Source organism: Eubalaena glacialis, chromosome 2, assembly GCF_028564815.1.
Source record: "Eubalaena glacialis isolate mEubGla1 chromosome 2, mEubGla1.1.hap2.+ XY, whole genome shotgun sequence".
Lineage (NCBI taxonomy): Eukaryota > Metazoa > Chordata > Mammalia > Artiodactyla > Balaenidae > Eubalaena > Eubalaena glacialis.
In genome coordinates this window covers 129152870-129178130 of record NC_083717.1, presented here as the reverse complement: position 1 = coordinate 129178130, position 25261 = coordinate 129152870, and the positions used below count along the sequence as shown (strand labels likewise).

General features: G+C 39.6%; 1 protein-coding gene across 9 annotated transcripts in view; it reads right to left on the bottom strand.

Moving 5' to 3' along the window:
* The window catches only part of AKAP6 (A-kinase anchoring protein 6), a 570108-nt gene that overhangs the window by 239819 nt on the left and 305028 nt on the right, over positions 1–25261 (bottom strand). For all 9 annotated transcript variants that reach the window (XM_061180772.1, XM_061180767.1, XM_061180765.1 and 6 more), the window contains one exon: positions 18214–19980. In XM_061180772.1, the coding sequence (XP_061036755.1) occupies positions 18214–19980 (1767 nt within the window). The remainder of the gene's footprint in view (positions 1–18213; positions 19981–25261) is intronic.

Here is a 25261-nt window from a genome sequence, read left to right as displayed (position 1 = left end):
CAGGATTAACAGATGCACACTACCATATATAAAATAAACAATAAGGATTTACTGTATAGCACAGGGAACTATATTCAATATCCTGTAATATCCTATAATGGAAAATAATCTGAAAAAATATATATATATGTATCTGAATCACTTTGTTGTATACCTGAAACTAACACAATGTTGTAAATCAACTATGCTTCAATTTAAAGAAGAATACTCATTATTTCTTTTATTTTCCTAACTATTTCTCCTCTATGACAAACCTAGTCTGGTTAACTAGAAACTGTGTGGGTGATTACTGTTGCCCTTTGACAAAGCTGTCATGTGCAGCTGGGACAAAAAGGAGGGTCTTCCTTGTATCAGACATGGGACCAGGAAACAGTGACATGGTAGGAAACAAGACATGGTTCCTGCCTTATGGAGTTAAAAGCCCAGGGGTAATTTTTTATAGAATTACATGATTTTTAGAACAAATTGAAATTGAAAACTATTTCTCTAAAAGGGGAAGTATACAACAGGAAGTAGACACTTGTGTTGTCAACACAATTCTGTGAAGTGGTGCTGATTATGGTCATTTTACAGATGAGAAAACTGAGGGTCAACGAAGGTGACTAGCCCACTGGCAGGGTTGGGATCTGAACCCATATCTCATTCCAAAGTCTATTCCTCTCATGGTACCACGGTGACCTCTAGAAACAGCGCTCCTAGAGACACATTATCTGACCCAGATGAGGGTGAAGAAACATTTCTTGCCACTCCCACATTCTTAGCGCTGAGATAAAACTCTCTACGTTCTAAGTCCTTCTCCCTTCACAGTCACTATTTTCTGTTAATTTTTCTGAAAGGGAATCTGTGATGAGGTTAGACACAACAAAAAACTTTTTTTTTAAGCAAGCAAAAATCACTGTAAATTTCATTTCTAATTTACAGAAAATTTAAACCAAAACTTTAAGGCAGTTACATGCTTAAGCGAGCCCATTCTAACACTGCCTTAATTACAGATGAGTTTGACTCAGTTTAATCACAGATGAGATGGCCCCTGGTTCTCAGGAGATAGTTTAGCCAGTGGGCTCAACTGCTAATGTCCTCTCAGTATTTGTTGTTTGGATGTGTGTGTGAACATGTGTGTGTTCACCCCCAGAAGGATGCACATTTCTCAGTGGACAGAGAAATCAAGTGTGAAATCTGACCTAGTCCAGATCAAGTCAGCTGCCTTCAGAGAGGGACCTGCTGAAAATCATCAAGAAGTGAACTATTTTCACTGTATTTCTGAAAATAAAAAAGGGCAGCCTCTGCTGTTGAACTTTTTAAACCATTCAAAAAAAGTATTTACCCCTTTCTTACCATTCCAAGATTAAAGTATTCAGTGAATGACCTCATCTGAACAATGCTAGCTGAAACAATAAGTAATCCTCATACAACATTCACTATGTGCCAGGTATTGGGCACATGGCATTGGGCATGATTCCCTACTTCTCAGGGCCTCAGTCTTCTCATCTGTAAAATGGGGTGACAGTAGTACCCACCTCACAGGGTCTTTATGAGACTCAAATGATCTAGTTGGGCCAGCTGATCTAACAATTTGTCTAAGTCCCTGGCAGAAATTAGAACTTGAAAAACATTTAAATGAGGATTAATTGTGGCAGCAGAAGAGGGTATAGTAAAAGAGAAAAAAACATGCTTATCATCAACCAGTGTAGATAATGATAAGAGAATAGCTGCTACAACCAGAGGAAACTGAATTTGATTCCAGGCTCCATCCACCTCTTACTAACAGTATAAACTAAATGAGCTACTTGATGTCTCTGAACTTCAGTTTCTTCATCTATAAGACAGGGACAGGGATATCCATTTGGGGTTTATGTGAGGATTTCAAGAGAAATTATATTTTAAAGCCTGGCTTGATAATTTTTAAAAACCATTCCTAATTAACAGGTTCCAATTTGATCTTTTATGTCATTCACTCAAAACTTTTGGTTATTCACTAAGCATACAGCACTCTGCTAGGTGTCCAGGGAAGATGGAGAGAAAAGTCTTCTCACAGCCACAATATGAGAGGTGGCACCAACCACTCTGGGGGTGCAGAGGAGGGAGTCATGACTTCTGTCTCAGATCATCACATGAGGCGGTGTGGCAGGGGCAGCATCTGAACCTGCAGGTTAGCAAAGATTTCCCTACCTCCTTATTCCACCAGCAAGTCCAAAGGGGATCACATTTCTCTATTAAACAACTACAAGTTTAAGAATAATCTGGCTTAATTTTTCAAAACAGGACACATGCTTTGGAGCCAGTCTTTACATTAGTAATGGTTACCAATGAGTAATCGCAATGCTTTTACCCTACCCACAAGGAAGCTTAATTTAGGCTCTGACAGCTGGTAAAATGAGAACTCCCCTTAGAAGCAAACTTATGCATTGAGATTTTATATGTACATCTACCAACATATATATTTAATCTTCCATTTTTGCTTAATTCTTATACACCTAATTCCTATATGAAATGACTAATTAAGCTTTTTACACAATAGCACTCAAATGTAATTTACCTTTCCTAACCACATATCAATGTACTTATTGTGCCACCAAGACACAGAGGCTCAAGATAAAATCAAAGTGAGTTAAAAGTGGTACTTCGGACTCAACCAACTCACACATTTACCCACATCCTTACCTATAAAATGCAATGCAGTACAAGTAATTGACAGAAGGGAGGGTATGGTGTGTACTCTTAGAAGAAAGACTGAAGCGAAAATGAAATGGTTTAAGGCAGTTGTAACTCTGTTGCCACAAGAATACTCAAATACTGAAATGTTTTATGAAATATTTAGCTTCTCTTCTAAAGGTTGAATGGAATGTCTTTAGAATTTTTAAATATTTCTGATAAAATTATTCCAGAATAAAGGCTGTCAGTTGGAAAGAGAGAATAAAAAGGGCATCGAATGGTATTATCTAAAACTGACCAGGTAGGAAGTTCTATTCTGAACTCAGTATCATGTGGAAGGGATAAATTGAGCTGAATCCCCAATTTCTTCAAACACTAATGACAGTGGTTTCAACTGGGAAAAGAAGAGCCCAGAAAGATCCCTGACTCTCATAATGGGAAAGGGTTTCCTCCAACAAATCCAGAGGCTTTGACTTCAGTTGCTCCCTATTGATTTCTAAGAAGAAATAATCAACAATTTTAAGGGAAAGACAAGTTTGGAATGCATATCATCAAAGTCTAACAAAAATAGGAATGAATAAAAGAATTGGGAATAAACTGGAACTAATATTAACTTAGTACCAATTATATGCCAGGCACTTATTTAATACTTACAACTACTCTATGCTGTAAGATTCCCACACTCTCCATTTTACAGAGGAGAAAACTGAAGCACAGACAAGTTCAAATACTTAACGGCTGTCAGGAGTGAAGCTGGGGATTCTCCCACACAGCTTTGCTCACTAGCTCTGTGTAAGACCTTGTTTCAAGCACCCCCAATCCTCCAGAGGCACTGGATGACCATATCAAATCATCTTTATCTGCCTCTAAATCCCAAACAAGGACCTAAGATGCTCACACTTTAGAATTTAGGATTATGATCATTTAATAGTTTACTTATAGGTATTTTATATCTAGTATTATAAACAACAGTACTAAACATTTGGGTGCTGACTATCTACCAACTATTCTTCTGATAATTTCTGTAGTCCTTTAATCTTCACAAATTTCTCTACTGTACACAGGAAGAGGCTGAAGCATAGAAGAGTTATATAATTTATTCAAGGTCATAAAGCCATTAAATAGCTATTAAGTAGTTTTGTTCCAGGGCTCAAGCTCTGAACTGCTACACCACACTGTGTTTCTAAGCAGACCCACCCTGAGGTTCACAGAGAAAAACAAAGGACAGAAACATCCACTGTTGTCCATTCTTACTTCCCAAGCCTCTGTGAGAAGCCCAGCCTGTGCCACATGACTTCAACGTTCCCATCACAGCCGCTGTGTTTTAGATAATTCTCCCTACTCTGCGCTCTTTTCCATCTTCCTTTTCTCCTTTCTTTCTTGACTGCTGTTCTCTTTTGCCTTTTCCTTCTCTTTCCTCTCCTCCTAGCCCCTCCACTCCCTTGTTCTTCACTCCTCTCTCTTTCACTCCCCTCCCTTCCTCTCCTCTCCTCTTCCTTCTCATTCCTTCTCTCTTTTTTCTATAGCTCAAAGTCTCCCCCAACAATTGATTGTTGGAGCTAATCAATCACTTTTAATAAACAACATTTCCTCACATGTCCATACAGTTTTAATGAAAAGGGCTGTCTCCTTGACACTGAAGTACAGAGCTGAAATGTTGTTATAATCTTGTGTTTAGATATAAATACTTTCCTGATTAGTAAAACCTCCTTGTAAATCTAATAACTGGAACAAGAATGCATGTAGCAAGATGGAAGTGTTTGTAGATACTAAAATTATTAAAAAGATTACTTGTGGTTGTTGAGTCTTGTTTATCTAAATATTCTAAATTTTCTCTAGGGGACATACAGTTCTTCAGGAATAACAAAGTTATACTTTTAGAAAAAAATGGAATTCAATGCGGAGAGTTTATCGCATTGAACGAGCAAGAAAATAACCAACTTTCTACCAGAGAAGTTCTGGGTGGTGAGTCAGTAAAGGGTAACAACTCAGCCACTGCACTATCATTGGAGCCAAGAAGATAGAAAACAGCATTTACTAAATACATCTGCTTGAAAAGGAGAAGCATTCCCGTGCAGATTAGAAGCACAGACCTGATCTTCAAAAGGCCCTTACATCCCATCTAGTTCAATGCCCCCATCTTACAGGTGAGGAAACCGAGGCTCAGAAAGGTTAACTACTTGATTGGTAACAGGCAGCCAGTTGGTGGTTGAGGCAGAAGAACTCAGGTGCTGTGTCCTTAAGTATAGAACTCTAATTGTTCACTTTAAAGTTTTCATGGACATCTTTTGAACAAAATTTCTAGAGTTCAAAAAGAAGTACAGAATTAGAGTTTTAAAGAATAACGTAAAATTCCAGAGTACTGTTGGTTTACCTAATTGGGTATAGTATCTAGATTGGGTGGCATTGGACCAGCTGAAAAAGAATAGAGGGCACTGAGAGGAACAGAGAACATTCTTGGCAGACAAAATCCAGTAGAGAACAGTTCATTCTGAGAAATCTAAGTAGCCGATGGCTAACGCTCTGGAGGCAAATAGGGAAACTGAGAAATGAGGTTGGAGAGTCTGGCCAAGAGCCAGGCACATACACCTCGCCCCGGAGTTAGGACTTTATCCTAAGAACGATGGGGGTGGTCACTGCAGTTCTGAAGCAGAAGAGAGAGAGAATCTGATTAGCATCTTAGAAGACTTGCTCTGACTGCAGTGTGGAGAGTGGATTGCCAGGTGTTAGGCTGAGATCAGAAAAGCCAGTAAAAAGGCTGCTACACTACTCCATGAAAAAGTCGATGAGGGCTAGACTGAGTAGCAGCAGTGGACACGGAGGGAACGTGCAAGACTGCAGAGAGAGACAGAAGTTAAAATGGACAGGACCAGTTGAATATGATGGATTAAAAAATCTGAGAAATTTGTTACAATCTGAGATGACTGCCAGCTTTCAATTTTCGTTGGAGGTACTATTCTCTGAAAGAAGCAATAAGATATTCAGAAGGAAGAAGTAATTTGCAGGTATATGATAAACATGGTATTAGATAGCATGAGTTTGGCTTCTGAGGTGTGGAGCAAGATCTAGGCTGGAGAAAGCAACACACAGGTGGTACTGGAGACCATGGGCACGGAGAGAACCTAGGAACAGTGTGTAGGGGCATATCCGCTGTGTCTTCTACAGATTGAGGCCCCACAGTGCAAGGCACTCAATTTTATTCACCCCAGTCCCTCATTCTGTGTCTGTCTCAGTGGTTCTCGACACCGGCTGTGTCCCTAAATTAAACTGTGAAACATACACCAAATTCAGAGAAGGGAAATCTGCTTCAAAGTCCATCAGGGCAACAAAGATAAAAAGCCAACAGCTGAGGGGCACTAGGAACATATTCATGTTGATCTTGGGGAAAAAAAAAAAAAAAAAAGTACTTGCTGCCCCTTTGTGACAAGCTTGCAAAATCTGGTATAACCAGAAAATAGGACATGCTAATAGGAAGCACTCCTGGGAGAGGCATGTTCTAGTTGTAAAATGAGGGAATTAAGTTGGACAATTTCTCATGCCTTTCTTACTGTTACCATCTGTGGTTCTTGCATATAGAGCCTCCTTCAAAGCCAGAGATGTTCAGATGATTTACCTGTTCTCTTTTAGTTACACAGGAAACTGATCTTTGGTGACTTCCACATACCTTCCCAATGTCTTCTACTCCTCCCACCATATCTATCCTTCAAGACCCAGCTTCAATGCTCCTCTCCCAGCAAATGATCCCAGCCTAGTGCTACCTTTCCAACACACTTGCTTAATTTTTCCATCTTTAGCAGTCAGGGGTCTCAGGGGCAATTGTAAACTTATTGGAGTCCCATCCTTTTTCTTCCCATAATACGTTGTAATGAGATTCCTCTGGTTAGAGTGCTGTGGGAACTATTATTTATAAGTACATAATTATGAATACATATTATAAATATGTATAAATACAAATTACACATAGATAAGTACATATTATTTATAAGTTGTTGTGTGACAATATTATAAACTAGAAGGTTGTTTGTGTTTATCTGAACACACATTCATAGCATAAATTCCCGTACATAAACTTTCTAAGATGTCAGAGAAGTGCACTAACTAAAATTATTGGGCCAGTTAGAGGAGAATTATCTCTAACACAACATAAGAATCATCTGTCAAGGCAGAAGGCCCAGAGTCTCACAGGGAAGAGGGGTGCAGGAGTCTAGGGCGACTATCACAGGTCCCAGGAAGGAGGACAGGCGGCCTTAACCATTGTGAGTGGGGGGTGAGTAGGAGGTTGAAGCTTCATAATGACCAAGATGCCTGAAGGTAGGAGGAGAAAATAGGGTGGTAGCATTTGATCCCAAAAGGCCAGAGCCATCTACATACAAAGAGCTGCTGAGGCCTCACCCCTCCCCTCCCATAATAGTAATAATAACAACAATAACAACCACAAGAGCTAACATTTATTGAATGCTTACTACATGCCAGGTACTATTCTGAGCTCTTTACACATTTTAACACATTTAATGGTCCAAAAAAAAAAAAAAAAAAAAAAAAAACTCTATGTGGAAGATACACTTTTAACCCTATTTTGCAAGGGAGGAAACTGGGGCAAGAAAGGTCAAGTCACTTGCTCAAGATAACATAGGTGATAATACACAGAACCTCATCTACCTGAAAGATGGAAAGCACCTGGGCCTCAGCATACAGGCAGCACCTTTCCTGGGTAAAGTTGCTTATTCACCATGCAAATCTCAGGCCAATCATCTTTATAGAATGAGATCAAGAGCCTCAGACATGATCTGACATCATGAGTGACCCGGACACAGAACCCACACTCTTGGAATGATCTGCCCTCATATTGTCAGAACAGAGCACAAACAGCAGTGCTGACAGTTAATTTTAAGACATCACAACGGCAAATCTGCCAAGATGAATGTTTCCAATCTGCTCCATTTAGCTGACCTTACTTGCTATAAATTCGGGCTAATCCATATCTAATTCTTACTGGGTTACTCACTTGTTTGCTGTTCACCATTGTCCCTGGTCTCTTGGCATCTAACAAACACTAGCCAGGCCCCAAATTCCTCTAGGATGTCTGGTTCTTCTCACATTACACTGCTGGGAATGCAGCATGAATAGTTGCATACCTCCAGGCTCACTAATGCCATAGCCTCACACTCACTTACCATTACGGTCTTCTAAGGGAGATTCACCCAGAATTCCATGGAACAGAAAGAAATTCCATGTTGAAGTGATATATTCCAGTGAATATTTTGCAGAGAACTGGCTGCATCTCTTAGTTATGCTTCTTAGTCTCTTATAAAATTTCAGAACTGAGAGGTATCTTAAGAGGTCAGCCAATTCAATTTCTTACTAATGTTTATTTTTCGAAACTGAGGCTTGGGAGCTAAGTTTCCAAGGTCACAATGCTACATAGGGGAAGAATTAAGATTCTTATTCTAGTTCTTTCTATTATTGTTGATGCTATTCCCTGAATTCATAGGAAGAGTCACAATAATGATAAGACTAGTATTTATGTAGCCTTTAGAGTTTACAATGAACTGTTGCTCTTTGTAATTTCATACAATAATCTGTGCAATGGCGTAACAAACATAATTAATATCCCATTTTATAGACTAGGAGATTTAAACAGTAAACGTTCAGCGACTTATTCAAGTTTTCATAATTAAACAGTAGGGGGCTGTGAATTGAGCCCAAAGTTCCTGCTTTTAAGTCTTGTACCCTTAAGTAAATTACTAACTTCTCTATGTATAATATCTCTGTCCTCATTGGTAAAATGAGGATATAATAAAAGTGTCTTCATCAAAGAAGGATTTTTTTTTCTTGAGAATTAAATGTGTTAAATGAATAAAACTCTTAGCATCTTGCCTGACATGTTATAAGTAGGCAATAAATGTCAAGGTTTTGTTTGTTTTTTTAATTGCTACCTTTCTAAAACATCCTACGGCTAATACAGAGTCATTATTTTAGGCTTAAGGATAAAGAAGAATTCACTAATATCCTAATAATAATTTTAGTTGAATTTAAAAATGCAACACTGAGTTTATTCCTCTTTTGATTTTCATCATCATAGACATATTTGCTGTCAAATGCAGTTAGGAACTTTCATCATCTTGACACAACAAAATGTAATTTAATCATAGCTTTTTCACACCAAGAAAATAACAAGGAACTATTTTCATCTTAATGTTTAAAACTGCAAACAAAAAACTGCACCTTCCGTATACATTTCAGAAGGTAAAAACGAGACGCACTGACTGGATGCAGCCTCACGGTGGTGCTAAATCACCATTGATAAAGGCTCGAGACCCAGCTAAGGCTCGGCAGAAACCAAACTGACGCAGGACTGAAACATTCCTACTGGGTTAACCAGGAAGGTATTTGCTTTGGATCCCTATGGTTCTTCTCCAGCAACCCTGAGCAATGACCTTGACATACTGTCCCAACAAATCCATTAGTAATGTTAATTCAGTTTTTTTCCTGGCATTGCAACAAATAAATTATACACAAATATATACAATATTACCCTTAAAAAGAACTGTGTAGCTTTATTTTTTAATGTTATTAATTGAGAATTCTCAGCTTGGATTTGGCCACAGCATTTGCATATAAGATAACATTTACCTTTGCCCCGTTCATCAACTGTGTATCTTAATTTCTTATGTCCCTTGGAACCATTTATTAAAGTCCTTACATCTCCCTGCCCCCAAACCTCAGCTTGAAATCTCAACTCTTTTGACCCACTTCCTCCACTATCTCATTTTTTAAAAGCCACAAAATTGTATTGATTTGTCTTTTATAACATCTCCCACCTCTGTTTCTTTATTTTCCTTAGTTGGCTTCCAAAACCACAGTTCAGACCCTTTTAGCAATAACCTTCAAAATTAGCCTTAGAGCATTAGCTACCAACCTTGACTGTACATCAGAAATGCATGAAGGAGCTTTAAAAAATACCTATCCCTCAAGAGTCTGATTTAATAGCTCTGGGTGGAGGCTGAAGTTGGAATTTTTTTTCAAAGCACCCCCGTGATTATAATGTGCAGCCACAATCAAGAACCACTTCGCTAGAGGTGTATCCAGCACACCATGACCAGATTAACCTTAAACTACCAACCATCTGAGCCAAAAATTTTAAGTAATGTCTCCTCTTCAGAAAGATTGTAAATTAGTGACTTGAAGGCTAAACCTATCCTATGGATGTGTTTTATTTGGCCCGTTTTTAAATTGTTCAGACCAAACATTAACAAATTGGGAGATGTCACATAAAACCCAGATTTGCTACTTCTTTTTAAAAATTGCAAGATCTTGCCACACAGGGCCCACACTCCCGTGCAACAATCACTTGGAACTGAGCAGTTGGCCACCCTCTAGACATGGCACTTACCTTCCGTTACTCAGTCTCTTTCACTCACCACTTCCACCCAGCTGTATGACTCATTTATATTACCTGTCTGCCCCTCTTAGAGTCATTTTAGTTTGTAACTCCTGGTCTAAAGGAAAAAGTTCAATCTGAATGATACATTCACTCACTCACTTATTCATTTATTCATGCATTCATTAGACAGGTATTTATTTTGTGCCTGTGCTATGTAAACACTTGGAATTCAAAGTTCATATTTTGGTCCTTTCTTTCTAACTTTATATTCCCCTTCCCTTCAACTAACTCTATTCTAACCAGCAATTGGTTTAAGAGAACATCTCCCTCCTAAAGTTCATAGCCTAGAGGCTAATTTCCCAAACTCCTTTGCAGTTAGGTGATGCCATATGACAAAGTCTGGACCAATGGGATGTGAACAGAAGAAATGTGTACAACTTCCAAGTCCTGTCTGTGAGAAGAAAGCTGGGTGCTCTCCACGTTCCCCTTCTGGTAGGATGGAACATAGATACAGCATTGGTGCACCATAGTACAAGAGCAACAGGGAGAAAGCACCTGAATCCCTAGATGGCCTCTATCTTCCCTGGATTGTCTGCCTACCTCTTGTTATGTGAGAGAGAAAAAGTCTTCTATCTTACTGTATTTAGGGATCTCTTTGTTTACAGGAGTTTAGCCTACACCCTTTACTATTTCCCAAATATACCTTAAATATTCTTGCCCTCAACCTTAGCTTATACCAAAGCTTCTGTCACTAACATTCTGCCTTCTCATCTCTCCTAAATTCTACTCATCATTCAAGGTCCAGCTCAAGTAGTCCACCTTCTGTGATGCTTGGTCTAGGTACACTTGTTATCTTCCTTCCTCTGCTCTCCCATTGTATAACTCTCCACTTGAGACTTATCAAATATTATCTTATTTAATAAACAGAGCCTAGAATTATGTTGTCCTGTCTCTTTCAAATTCTAAGTCCAGAATTTAAAACAAAATTTTAGATTGTGCATAACATAAAGAAGAATATTCAGAGTTCCTACAGCATTCTGCTACTAACACCACTTGTTGAATAATAATCTGTACTATCAATTCATGTTCAATTTGTGATCTTTTAGGACTCCTGAATCTCCCAATTTTAATTACAAAGCTGAGCTTTCCCAACTCTTTAAAAATGTGGCTTCTTCCTTGATATTTAAACTGAATTGTTTATTCTTGCATCTAAACAGTTCCTCAACCCTCTGGATACATATTTCTAAGACTAAGAAATGTACTGAGAAGATCAAGGGTTCAAGCTTGAATGGTGATGAAGAGCCAACTCATAGTCCTCTCATATTTGGAATCTGAGAATCTCTAGAACAACATCAGAGGAAGAAAGTAGAAGATAATCTTGGGGAAGGAAATTAAAAGGGAAAATAGGTGCCAGAGAGTGAAAACTATATATTCCAGAGGAATAGTAAAGAAAGAGAATAGGAGAGAAGATACAAGGAAGAGAGAGAATTCAGATATAGGAGGAAGACTAGCAACTGTGAGGGAAAAGGTTAGCATAAGGGAAAGGCACATACAAAATGAAATGTCAGTGAAGAACAGTGGAATCCAGTAACCTTAAAATGCTTCCTATCTGATAGGATGCTCTTACGAGATCATTATAAACACCAAAGTGCAGACCACCACTCCACCAACTCTAGGAAAACTGCTATGTGGTTGGTATAAAAGAAACTTCAAAGGCAGGTGAGAATTAAATTTACAGCAGATCTTGATTATAAGTTACTCTGGGGACAAATAAAGAAAAATACAGCTGTGTTTCAAATCAAGTAAAGAATGGCAGACAGGACTTTTTAAAAAGAGTGACTCCCAAGTGTTTTTCTAAAGACAAATCTTGTCTCTTGAAGTTGTGTCCTACCAAGCAAAAAAGCCAGGGGTGAGATTTTTAAAGCATGAGAGGTAATCACACTGAGATAAAATAAAAAATAACTCAAAGACTTAAACCTAAGACTTAAACTATAAAACTCCTAAAAGAAAACATAAAATAAAAGCCTCATGACATGGGTCTTGGCAATGGTTTCTTGGATATGACACCAAAAGCACAGCCAACAAAAGCAAAAATAGACAAATGGGGCCACATCATCCTTTAAAAATTTTGTGCATCAAAGGGCCCAATCAACAGAGCGAAAAGGAATGGGAGAAAATGTTTGCAAATCAAATATATAATAAAAGGTTAAGATCCAGAATATAAAGAACTCCTACAACTCAACAACAAAAAAATCAAATAACCCAATTTAAAAAGTGGACAACATACTTGAATAGACATTCTTCCAAAGAGGATATACAAATGGCCAACAAGCATATGTAAAGATGTTCAACATCACTAATCATCAAAGAAACGCAAATCAAAATCATAATGAGATAATTCAAAAGAGTGATGTACCACAATGTTCATTGCAGCTCTATTTACAATAGCCAGGACATGGAAGCAACCTAAGTGTCCATCGACAGATGAATGGTTAAAGAAGATGTGGCACACATATACAATGGAATATTACTCAGCCATAAGAAGAAACGAAATTGAGTTATTTGTAGTGAGGTGGATGGACCTAGGGACTGTCATACAGAGTGAAGTAAGTCAGAAAGAGAAAAACAAATACCGTACGCTAACACATATATATGGAATCTAAAAAAAAAGTGGTTCGAAGAACCTAGAGGCAGGACAAGAATAAAGACGCAGATGTAGAGAATGGACTTGAGGACACGGGGAGGGGAAAGGGTAAGCTGGGATGAAGTGAGAGAGTAGCATTGACATATGTACACTACCAAATCCAAATGTAAAATAGATAGCTAGTGGGAAGCAGCCGCATAGCACAAGGAGATCAGCTCCGTGCTCTGTGACCCCCTAGAGGGGTGGGATAGGGAGGGTGGGAGGGAGACGCAAGAGGGAGGAGATATGGGGATATATGTATACGTATAGCTGATTCACTTTGTTATACAGCAGAAACTAACACACCATTGTAAAGCAATTATACTCCAATAAAGATGTTAAAAAAAATCATAATGAGTTATTACCTCACACCCATTAGGATGGTTACTATCTTAAAAACAAACAAACAAACAAAAAAACCCCAGAAATTAACAATTGTTGATGAGGATATGGAGAAACTGAAACTCTTGTGCACTGTCATTGGGATTGTAAAATGGAGCAATCATGACGGAAAATGGTATGGTGATTTCTCAAAAAATTAGAAGTACAACTACCATATGGTCCAGCAGCAATCTTATCCAATTTCTGGGTATATACCCACAGAATTGAAAGCAGGGTCTTGAAGAGGTATTTGCACACCTATGTTCATAACAGCATTATTCACAATAGCCAAGAAGTGGAAGCAAGCCAAATATCCCTCCACAGATGAATGGGTAAACAAAATGTGGTATATACATACAGCGGAATTATTCACCCTTAAAAAGGAAGGAAATCCTGTCATATGTTACAACATGGATGAATCTTGAGGACGTTATGCTAAGTGAAACAAACCAGTCACAAAAAGACAAATACTATATGATTCCAATTATATGAGGCATCTAAAGTAGTCAAATTCATAGAAACAAAAAGTAGAATGGTGCCTACCAGGGGCTGGAGGAGAGGGGAAAAAGGCAGTTGTTTAATTGGTATGGAGTTTCAGATTTGCAAGATGAAAAAGTTCTGGAGATCTGTTTCATAACAATATGAATTCACTTACTACTGAACTGTACACTTAAAAATGGTTAGGAAGGCAAATTTTAGGTTATGTTTTTTTACCACAATGGAAGAAGAAGGAAAATAGAACACAGGACAACATGATATTTCTTTAATGACTGCCATCATCAGTGTGGTATCATTGATGTGTCAACATATGGTCGAAATGAGGGTGAAAGATAGGATGGATCCTATCTGGACCATTTTACCTCTTGGAAAAATAAATGCAGAAATCAGTGCCAAGTTAATCCCAGGACCAAACCTCTTCTATATTCCCATTAACCTGGTATTACTGACCACATCCCAGCTCTACCTCTAGGCAGTAGCAAGGGTGACTGCCTTTGTGCTGCTACCACAGACTAGACTGCAATTTTACATAGCCTAGTTACAAAGATCAAGCACTCAGACAAATATTTGCTGCACTGAATCTGAAATAATTTATGTGCAAGGACATTCTTAGCTGGCACCAAAGAAGTTTTAAAATTGGGTTATAGATGTCTCTGAGATAAAATGCTAACAAACAGCTGAGTCATTGAACTATAGCTGGGACAGCATAATCTAGCATTTGAAGACATTTACATCTCTGGGGAGAAAAGGAATCAGCCATGTCATGTATCCATTAACTTGGTACCAATGAGTCCAACCTAATGGAGTCATGTCTTCCAGGACGAGTTCTAAGGTCCTCATTGACTCTTTAAAACAAATCTAAAGGTTGAAGGTTATTTTTTTTTCTTTATCCTTATTCTTCTTGATCTCCATTTTGCAAAGAATGAAGCTAGTGTTCATCATACTAAACATCTCTTCTCCCCTCACTTACTTAATACCCAAGAATCCTGTTCCTTCCTGGTCCCCACAACTAGGCCTCTTCCTTACTCCTGCCTCGTAACTGGGCTAAAACTTGAAAGTCAGTTGTCCTCCTCTTCTCTTCTCCATCTATCCTCAGTCTCTCAGGGAATTCTTCTATTCCCAAGACTTTATCTAGTGGGAAGAGCAAAGCAGATAGGGCTTGAAACATGGCTCTATGACTTATTAGCTGTGCAGCTTAGGAGAGGTGATTTTATCTCTCTGAACTCCTCTCCTCCACTCTAAAATGGGGAATCATTCATTCTTTCATTCAACAACCTTTACTGAGCACCTACTACGTAGCAGGCAATGTTCTAGGTACATGAGATTCACTAGCAAGCTAAACAGATAAAAATGTCTGCCTTCACAGATCTCCCAGTCTAGCAGGGGGAGACAAAAATTAATAATAGTACACATGCTAAATAAGAGAATTATATAAAATTACAGAATATGGTGAGAGCTGTAGAAGAAAAGAAAAAGAAGTCAGGTCACACCTTTTAAAAGGTGGTCAGGGTAACCTTCCCTAAGAAGTTATTATCTGAGCAAATCTCAGAAGAGGTGGAGGAATTAGAAAAAAAATGCAACTGACAGAGAATGTGCAGCCAGAGGGAGCTGACAAAGGTCTGAAAGGCAGGGGTGTACCCAGCTTGTTCCAGGAACGGCAAAGGGTCCAGTGGGAATGGAGTGAAGTGAGCATGGGGAAGAGCAGTTGGAAATGAGTCAGAGAGGAAATCGGGGGACCAGTCCATGTAGGACCTCTGAATGCCATGGGAGCTGTTGCAGAGTTTTGAGCAGAGGGGTGACGTGATCTGATTTATGTTTTTGGTTTTTTTGGCTGTGTTGGGTCTTAGTTGTGGCGCACGGGCTCCAGAATGTGTGGGCTCTGTAGTTTGCGGCACGCAGGCTCTCTAATCGAAGCACGCAAGCTCAGTAGTTGTGGCACGCGGGCTTAGCTGCCCCGCGGCATGTGGGATCTTAGTCGCCACCCCCCCCAGCCGAACAGAGATCGAACCTGCATTCCCTGTGTTGGAAGGTGGATTCTTAACCACTGGACCACCAGGGAAATCCCTGATTTATGTTTTAAAAGGATCACTCTGGCTGCTTTGTTGGTAATAGACTGTAAGGGGAGCAGAATGGAAGCAGGGAAACCAGTTAGGAGGCGACCTCAGTAATCCAGGCAGGAGGTAATGGTGGCTAGGACCAGAGTGGGAGCACTGGAGAGGAAGAGAAGTGGTCAATGTAAGATAATAAAACCTACCTTGTAGGGTTGTTTTGAGAATCTTATGAGAGCACTACTTCAGATAAAGTGCCAAGTATTTGCCTGATACAAGGAAGATGTTAAATAATACCCTCTCTTATTATGTTATATTTTCCTGGTTGAATACGTTTTCTGGGTCACTATATGGAGGAGGTCAAAGCTAGAATGTGATACCCAAGGTCAACTGGCATGGGGATTTGTAGTCATCCCTACCTGAAGTATTGAAAGGAAGTTGGGCTGAGGAAGGGGCTTAATCCCCTTTTAGGTTTCGCTTCATACCCAACTCTAAGACGGTATTTCCAACGGCCTACATTTCCTCTTAAAAGTTTCATCGTATCCTCAATATCAGTGCGTGTATTTTAAAAAATTACCTGCCTCACCTCCACCTCCAGCCGGCTACCCATCCAAATGTTTCCTTCTATTAAAACTACACCAGTCCCTAGAGACTGAAAACTTAGCTTCATCTTTGTAGAACTATGGAATAAAAGGATACTTCCATTGGAAGTTGGTAGAATAGCCATCATCTGCTTAAAACACCTCTATTTACAAAAAAGAAACGAGGCCCAGAATGGAGCAGGATTAGCTGTGGGCCACTCCTGGCTTTAATGACTGAGCAAGGGCTGGAACCAGTTTCCTGGATCCCGTTCACTTTTTCAACAGCGCCCCCCATTCGCCCATCCCCCATCACAGCAGCTCCTAACATTGGCTGCCACAGGCATCTCTGCACTGGTCACCGCCATGGCTGCCATGACCGCCTTTCCTGTTATTGCCAATTAGGCCTTCCAGAAAGGCTATTGGAGGCCATGGCACACACTGCTTTAAGTGTGCCGGCTCTGGGTTCAAATTCTGGCTCTGCACTCACTAGCTGTGAGGCCTTGAGCAAGTTTCCTAACCACAATCTGCCTTAGCATCTTCATCTGAAAAGTTCTTATCTCCCAGGACTTAAGTAGAATAAGGCATGTAAAGCCCTTAGCACAGAACCAGCACAAAATAAGAGCCCAAGGAGCATGAGTTATTGTTAGTTGTATAAATATGCTCAGTCCCTTTCAGAGAAGTTACCATGGATGCCTGGTAAACAAATCCTAATTGCCTTGGTCTGGCCATCAGGGCCTTGCAGCTACCAGGTCTATTAAATGTATGGAAACTTTTATTGCTCTCTGCTCACTGACCTTCCAGTCAAGACAGCTGTGGACCCCAATACCATGCTCATTCCCAATACCCACCTCTGCATTTTGGTTTTTGCTCCTTCTACCTGAAATGCCCACCTTCTTTCTCTCTAAATCCTGGCACATCCTTCAAAGTCCCAATGAAGGTTTATCATTTCACAGGAACTTCCCAGGCAAATCCTAGCTCGACTGATATTATTTCTTCTCTACAATACTACAGTATTTACATGTAGTACATACTACTCTCTTCCTAATGGAGAGGCATGGGAGCATTTAGTTGATAGTATGGGCTCTAGAGCAGACTGCCTGGTCTCTCTCAGCCTCAGTCTCCTCTACGTAAAATGGGGTTAATATTAGGGTTGTTGTGAGAATTGGACACATAAATACTTAGTAAACAATTATTAATATATGTTAAGATTATTATATATTGCTGTTAGCTTTACCCTCTTTGTTTTATGTACCTTCATTTTCTTCCTCCAGGTCATTCTGTCCATATGTACTATACTTTTATCCAGTATCTTAAATCACAGCTTACATTAAGGAGCTGAATTCTGAGAATTTTGATGTCTGTCCTTAAAGATTTCATCACATAACAATTTGTTCTAAAAGTACAGATTTACCCAAAATATGAACTCCCCAATCTCAGAGCCCATAGATGGTACAGAGCATAGGTAGCATGGTTATTAGCCAGAGGAGGAAGACTGAAGAAAAAAATTCCTGAAAAATTAGAAATATCTGGTCTTTTTCTACAAGAAGTTAATATTGGAGATGTGAGAGCTATTCTGGGGTTAGAACCAACAAATCAAAAAAGCACTGAGGGTAACTGGAACTTTCCATTCATGTATTCCTGAGGTACTGGCGTGTGCACAGCTACTGTTCTACCTTATTGTGTATTCCGTTCAAGGGGGTCCACCACTCATCAGGAGCCATGTTAGGCTTCAGCAATATCAACAGAGAGATCTATACCAGCAGGGACACATCAAGCTAATGCACAGACAAGGGCAGTTCCTAGTGATGCCACTGTTACAACTCAGTGATCATCGTGTGTTTTTTCTTTTCTTTCTTTAGGGAATCGGTTATGTTTATCAAAAATAGCAACACATTTTATAATGGGGTGGGGAAGAGTTCACCTTTTCCCAGCAATACTTCCAAAAATCAGGTAAGAAATCATTCTGATTAAGAAGACCACCCTTACCTCTATTTTTTCCCATATGGCTTCATAGTTGTCTTGGTGTTGAATATCTTGCATCAGTTTCTGAATTAAAGCAGACTTTGTAGCGGAATGGCTCTCATTTTTCTCAGAGGATGAAGCTCTCTCTGACTTTTCATCAATGTATTTTTTCATGCCAGAGAGAGGCACGCACAACTCCTCGTCGGAAGGAAGGTCACTAAGGGGGCCAGATTCAATGCTCTCCCCTAGCGAAGAGGCTATATCACTGGATGAGCTTGGAGACACCCTGCCTAGCCTTGTATGCTTCTTCTTGACGTGGTATGTTGGATAGATCTCAGAATCTGAATTCATTTCAGACAGTTCCCAGTCATCAATATTCTGAATGGTTTCTCCCCTGGGTTTCTGAGGCAGAAGCTTTGTTAGGTTTTCCAACTTCAAAGCTAATACTTCTGTCTGCTTAAGGTGAGAGGGCAGTGCTAGGTACTCATCAGAGCCATACCAGGCCTCCACAACCTGACCGTTCCTGGTGACGTGACTTGGGGAGGAGGTGTAGCTTTTTTTGCTTTTGTTTTCTGAAAGAAGGGGTACCGGAGACATGACGTTGTCTGAGCCAGCAGAGGACTCACTGCTTTGACTAAAAGGTGGTGAACTGGATGTTTCTGACTGCACTGGCAATTTGGCATTCCAACTACTCTGGTTATACGGCTCAAGTGAGGATGTGGAAGCAGAATCTGTTTCTGGCCCCTCTATGGCCTTGGAAGTACTAGAAGGAATTCCATGCGGCACTACTGAGCTCCTAGTGTTTTTGGCTTGCTTGCCTGAACTGGGTTCTCGTTTAGGTGTCTGGCATGAAGGCACCTCTTCTACGGTCTTGTGAGGCTTTTCAAGTCGAAGTTTCTCTTTATGGCCGTCATTAAGCCTCCCCAGGCTGGAGGAGATCTCCTTAATGTGACTTTTGACTGTGTTTTCAAGATTCCCATCCCCCACCTTGTGCAAACACTCATATGAGTGGCTGGCAGCAGAAGGTGTGCTGGGGTAAGAAGACTGTAACAGCAGGCAGAGTTTCGATCTGTCACGAGGGTCCACCAGCGAAGGGGAGCTCCTGCTCAACTCAGGCTTGAGATCAACCATCTGCTTCTTTCCACTAGTGCCTTTCAGATTATTCGGAAAAGTCTCCTCTTTAAGGAAAAGTCCTCTTTTTGGCAACGTGGGCTGTGTGGGAGAGTCCTCGTTATAATTAAAGCAATCTCTGATGGATCGCTTGGGGGTTGCATTTTCACAAGGAAGAGGCTGTTGATTCTTTGCCCCAAGTTGGGAAGAGGAATCAGATTCTTGCTTCACAGTCTCCAAAGAGGGTTGTCCAGCATTTGTCAGAGCTTCCCCTGAAGATGACAGCCCCTGCGTTAAGCCCGGTTGCTCCTCCACTGTGGCCGCATTGTTTTCCTCACATCCACCTCTGTCATCTGCTGAAAGGGACACTTGAGACGCCTCCTCACTAACTGCTTCGCTGCAGTTGGAAGGGACTGCGTCAGGAGCCACCGTAAGTAACCCAACACTTCGGATAAGCTCAGGGAACTCCTTTTCCATTTCACTGTAGCTCCAAGAGTCAAAGGGTTTGGTTTTGACCTGGCTAGAGGTCATATCACCCAGGCCACTGAGCAAATCCTCACTTGGACTGTAGTCAGACAGTTCGAAAGCAGTAATGCCACAATCCAGAGACAAATAATTCTGAGAGCATTTGATAGTCAACTGTCCTGAGTCATCCACTTCTGTTAGAGCATCAAGCCGGTCCTGAAACAGACAACGGAAATGGTTTCAGTATATGCAACATTATATTCAACTGCTGCTCACATGAAATCTCAGCAGAGGCCACTATAAAAGGTCAAAAATGCATCAATCTCAATTGCTTCTGGTTTGAGATACAGAAAGGCATATTCATTAATTACCATATTGCTTTATATAGTATCCTGTTCTTAAATATTTAAGGATTTTTCTTTAATCTGGAGAACAGAAGAGCCTTGATAGAAATGGTCAAGGCCAAGCCAAAAATAACCATTCTTACCCTAACTTTCTATTTTAAAATGGTGTATTTTTCATTTAGTAAGCATTTCTTAAGTGATGCCTTAAGTAATAACATTTCTGAAAACAAAATAATATGAGAGTAAAATCTCCATGGATGTCTCTTTTGCTTACACTCCATCACCTACCACAGTGGCGAGCTCATAGTAGATGCTTAGTAAATATTTTAAAGTAGAATAACTAATTATAAGTCTGCTGTGTTAAATATATATTCACAAATCACAAGAAGATGAACTACTGAATTTGCATACATAACAAAAATAGTTCAAGGCCAACTTCTGTTTGTCCCCACCTTTTAAAGGTAAACACAGGAAATCCTGGAGAAAATTAATGAGTCAAAAGTGTATCATCTTAGCCCCCATCCCCGCCCTCTGTATGCACTCTCCCCTACCCTCCACCCCCACCCCCATTTCCATTTGTGTGTGCTAGATACCAAGTGCCCACCTTCCTTCAAGGTAGGCTGATCTGAAATTCCCCTATGCTAAAAAATAGTATTATAGGTAAGTGTTTTTAATTTTTTAATCTTTAGTTGCATAATTCAGGTTCTTTTCTCATTACTAATGCAGTTGCTGATATCACACAACAAATGGGGAGACTTTTACTTGATGATTTGTTCGGGGCAGAAGGGCCCCTGGAATCCTACATGCCTACCAGGCTGAAGAATAGCTGGTCTAATCTAGCCCCTTAGGAGATGAAGGAAGAAAACTGATCTCTGCTCTCCTGGAGGAGGAATGGGGTGAGAAGGACCCTGCATCATTTCAACCAGGTTATCCCAAGATCTGGCCTTTCCAGGACCTTACATCAAGTTTTGGGGGTCATTTGTTTGTTTTGTTTTGTTCTCTCCCTTCAGACCTTTACCTTGCCTTTACCTCCTACTCCCTTCACTCTTATTCCACAACATCCAGATAAATAATAATGACGAAAAACCTCATTTTACCTTCCTAGGCCTCAATGTCCTCATCATATAAATGGGGGTGGCTGATTACCACTACTACTTTTTCATTTAATCCTCAAAACAATTTTCTTCTGGGGTCTGTTCGATTGTCCCTGTTTTACGTAAGTGGAGCCTGAGCCAAAAGAAGGTGCATAACTAGCACACAGCCTCGGGACTAAGGCTGAGCTAAGCCTTAAACAAAGGCTGTCTGACCCATAATTTGACCCCTGTGCCATAATTTTCTCTGATTCACTGGATGTTATTTTAAACGGACATACCCCTTCCTCCAGTTTGTCCTGCACATTGCCACCAGGGTAACCTTTACAACTTTCAAGTCTTGATGCTATTACTTCTCTGCTTAAAATCCTTTATTAGCTTCCTGCTGCTAGGTTAAAACCCAAACCCTTTAAGAACAGATATGAAGAGGCCTCTCTCAAGCCACTCTCCCCTCCCTGGCTGCACCTGGCTACGGTATCATCCTTTCAGTTTTTGAATGTGTTCCTCCTGCCCCAGAGCCTTTGCACATGCTATTTCCTCTGCCAAGAAAGCTTCCCACCTGTAAAACCCTTAACTAGTTAATTTTTACTCACCCCTCAGACCTCAGATCAAGCTTCACTTCTGCAAGATTCCAAACACCCACCTAAGTCAGAATCTTTTCTTATAAGCGCTCATAAAACTATGTTGTTTTTCCTTTAAATATTTATCTCAAGCTTTAAATACATATTATTGTGATTATTTGATTAATCTGTTTAGCCCACTAGTTTGTAAGCACCACAAGAGTATAAATCACATAGAAAATGGCTGACTTTCCAGGATACCTGCAACACTTAGCATAGTGAGCTACACAGAATTCAAAGATACATCTGTTGAATGAATGAATGAATGAAGACATTTTGGAATGTATCTCTATGCCTTCATGAAGTTTATTCCTCTGATTATGTAGTTTTCATTGATTCCAGTGGTTAAAAGCCCAAACCTCAGAGTTAAATTCTAGCTCAAGCACTAATTATTCATGTGATCAGGAACCAGTAGCTTGATATCACTAAGCCTCATTTCCCTCATCTGTAAAAATAAAACAATAAGCCATGCCATAGGGCTGTTGTGAGGCTTAAAGAAGACAGAATATGTAAGACACAAGTCTGGCACATGGATAGGTACTCAATGAATGCTTACTCTTATTACTTATTATATATTTTTTACTAATCAAATATATCAAGGGGGGAAGTTTCATCAAAATGAGAGGTATCCCTATGCTAAATTATACTGCACAAAGTAAGAAACCAATATTAACTGCCAATATCAACAAAAATGGTCTAACTGGAATTGTTTGGCTTTTATGCTTCATATCTGGAATAGGATCTTTAAAGAAAAAAGTCAGAAGCCCAAAACACCAATGAATGAGCCAGTCAAACAGAAGTCACAGTTCATGCAATTTTCAAGAGAATAATAGAGGAAATTCCAATTTAAAAGCAGGTTGTATTTACTAAAAGTTTTTTTATTTGGTTGTTCAATGTTCAGAACTTACTCCTTTACAAAAATAGTACTATAAATAGCGATTAAGTTCCAAAGCTATCCCATAAGTTAGTATTTAAATTATTAACTAGTTGAAATTTACATTATTTTTAATCATTTTTTTCACAAAGTTACAGCACTGCACCTACTTAAGTGAGGTCAAAGAGGCATTAAGGAAAAATGTTCCTATGATGAATAGAAAAAAAGAGATGTGAGAGTTCAGGTAAAAATTAGACCCATGAAAATGTCAGCTACCCGCTTCTGGACAGGCAAGGAATACCATAACCGTGGGAAAGTATTTGATCCCAATTTTGGTGGTCACAGAACGTTAAGACAAGGGGATACTGTCTTGTTCAAAAATAACAGGTACTCAATAAATGATGTTAGCTGAACATACGGCATGAGACATCTAGATAATAGGGTATGACTGCCTTTTCCTAATTAAGTCTTCCCCTGAAGATCCCTTCCCTAGCCAGTCCTTTGTTTGGAAAAGAAAATACCATACTCAAAAACACTTAATGCTCCAAAGGGAGCCCTCTCCCATCCTGTTCCCAATCAGGCCAACTACTGCTTGCATGGCTGATTGTCATTCAGGGGTAACTAGTTTTAATTCATACTGCATTTTTTTAATGTGAAAAAAAAAATCCCTTCCTGAAAAACAAAACAAAAAACAGCACATAGTGTATGCATTTCATATCCTAAAGACCAAGTGGCAAGCATCTACCCATATATTTTAACACAGTTGGCTATTATTTAAGAGCATTCCTCAAAAGTATTTTTCTACATTTCACAGTGCAGAGGCAATTTTAAAAAAATAAAGTTCTCTGAAGTTTCTCAGAGCAGATAAATAATGAGTTTCATTTCTTAAAATATTGCTTAGTAATACTAATATTTTAGTCCCACTGCTTTCTACTGGACCACCTTCCCAGATAGTTTTCTAATGCATGTAAGTAGTAAAGTCTCAGGTGGATATGGAGGTGGGGGAAGAGTGCATGTTGTTTTTACTGGCCTTTTTATTTTAGAAATACCACATTTTATTTTGTAGTGCTTTTAGCTGTGTCATGGCAGCCTAGCAATGTCCAAACTCAAACAGACCCCCATTTAATATGTTATGAAGCAGTTTCTCAGATGAAGGTTATGTTTTATGGAGATGGTAACTTATTCACTTTATTGATGAGCAATTTATTCACTTTACTGCTGGCTTCAATCTTGTCTCAGACATCAAGGAAACCCTTTTTCCTCCCTAATTTGAAACAAGAAATTTTGCTTTGTTCCTTACCCATAAATAAGTTAAATGAAGTTCTAATTCCAAATGCCTTCTTAGATCTTTCTTTGTTTAACAGTGAATTCTGTCATCAGCTGAACGTGAGATTTGATACTTATAATTTAGAGATTTGAAGATCTCCCTACTGCAATGCCCCCAAGGTTCATGTTAGTGTCCATTGCCATTTCAGAGTTGACTTTGTGCCCTGATTTAGTGACCTTACTCAGAAGAGTTGAAAACAGAATTTCACTCTTTTAATTATGGTTACGGCAAAAAATTTTGTATGCCTCTCTCTTCCCTTCCTCCCCTAATTTCACTACATGGTGTTTGTTGTGCTTCAATTACTAACATATAAATTCATGGACCTCTTACAAGAAGGCTACAGCCCCCCAGAGTCCTCAGACCACAGGGTCGAGACCCTTGCTCAGATTCCTTTCAGCTCTCCCACGCTGGTGCTCTGATTCTGACTGCATTCCAGAGAGCGGCAGTGGACTCAGAGGAACAAGCAGTGATAGGGAAATGCGAAGCAAGGCAAAGTTTAGTTTCTGATGGGAAAAGGGAAAATAGACAAAGTCTTTCAATATTTTTATTTATACTATAGTAATAATTCTTGACAATTTCCATTTTCTACGGGCTGAAATTATGAGTCAAATAACTAATCTCCATGATCAATCCCAGTCAACCAACCTACAGTGATATCTCCCTCTTCCACACTTAAAGCAGTTATTATCTGCATTATTTACTTCAGTTCAACTCATCGACTTTTATATACAGCGATACGAACTAGGTGCTGTGGGAGATACAGAGGTGATTATAATCTGGTGCCAACAATCACGAAGTTCAAATCTAGCACACACTTTGTCGTAATATAAATTGCCCTGTGATAAGTGCTCGTGGAAGAACACACAAAGTGCAATGATGTGAGTGCTCTGGAAGGACCAATGTGTTCCCACTGAGAGGGTGAGTACCATTTAGGTAAAGTGCTTACCACACCATCTGGCATATGGTAAGTTCTTAATCAATGTTCGCTATTGTGTTACTACTATTAACAGTTATCACTACCTGTGTGACTACCTCTCTCAGCCTCAGTTTTCTTATCTGTAAGATGGATACAATAATATCATCTGTAAAATAAGGATAATAGCACTTGCCCTGCCAACCTCCCAGAACTGTTTGAGGATCTAACAAAATTATGACGTGATTCCTAACATTTAATAACATGTGTTATTCATCTTTGAATGCCTAGTGCCTTATAAAGAGTAAGAAATCAATAAATATTTAGG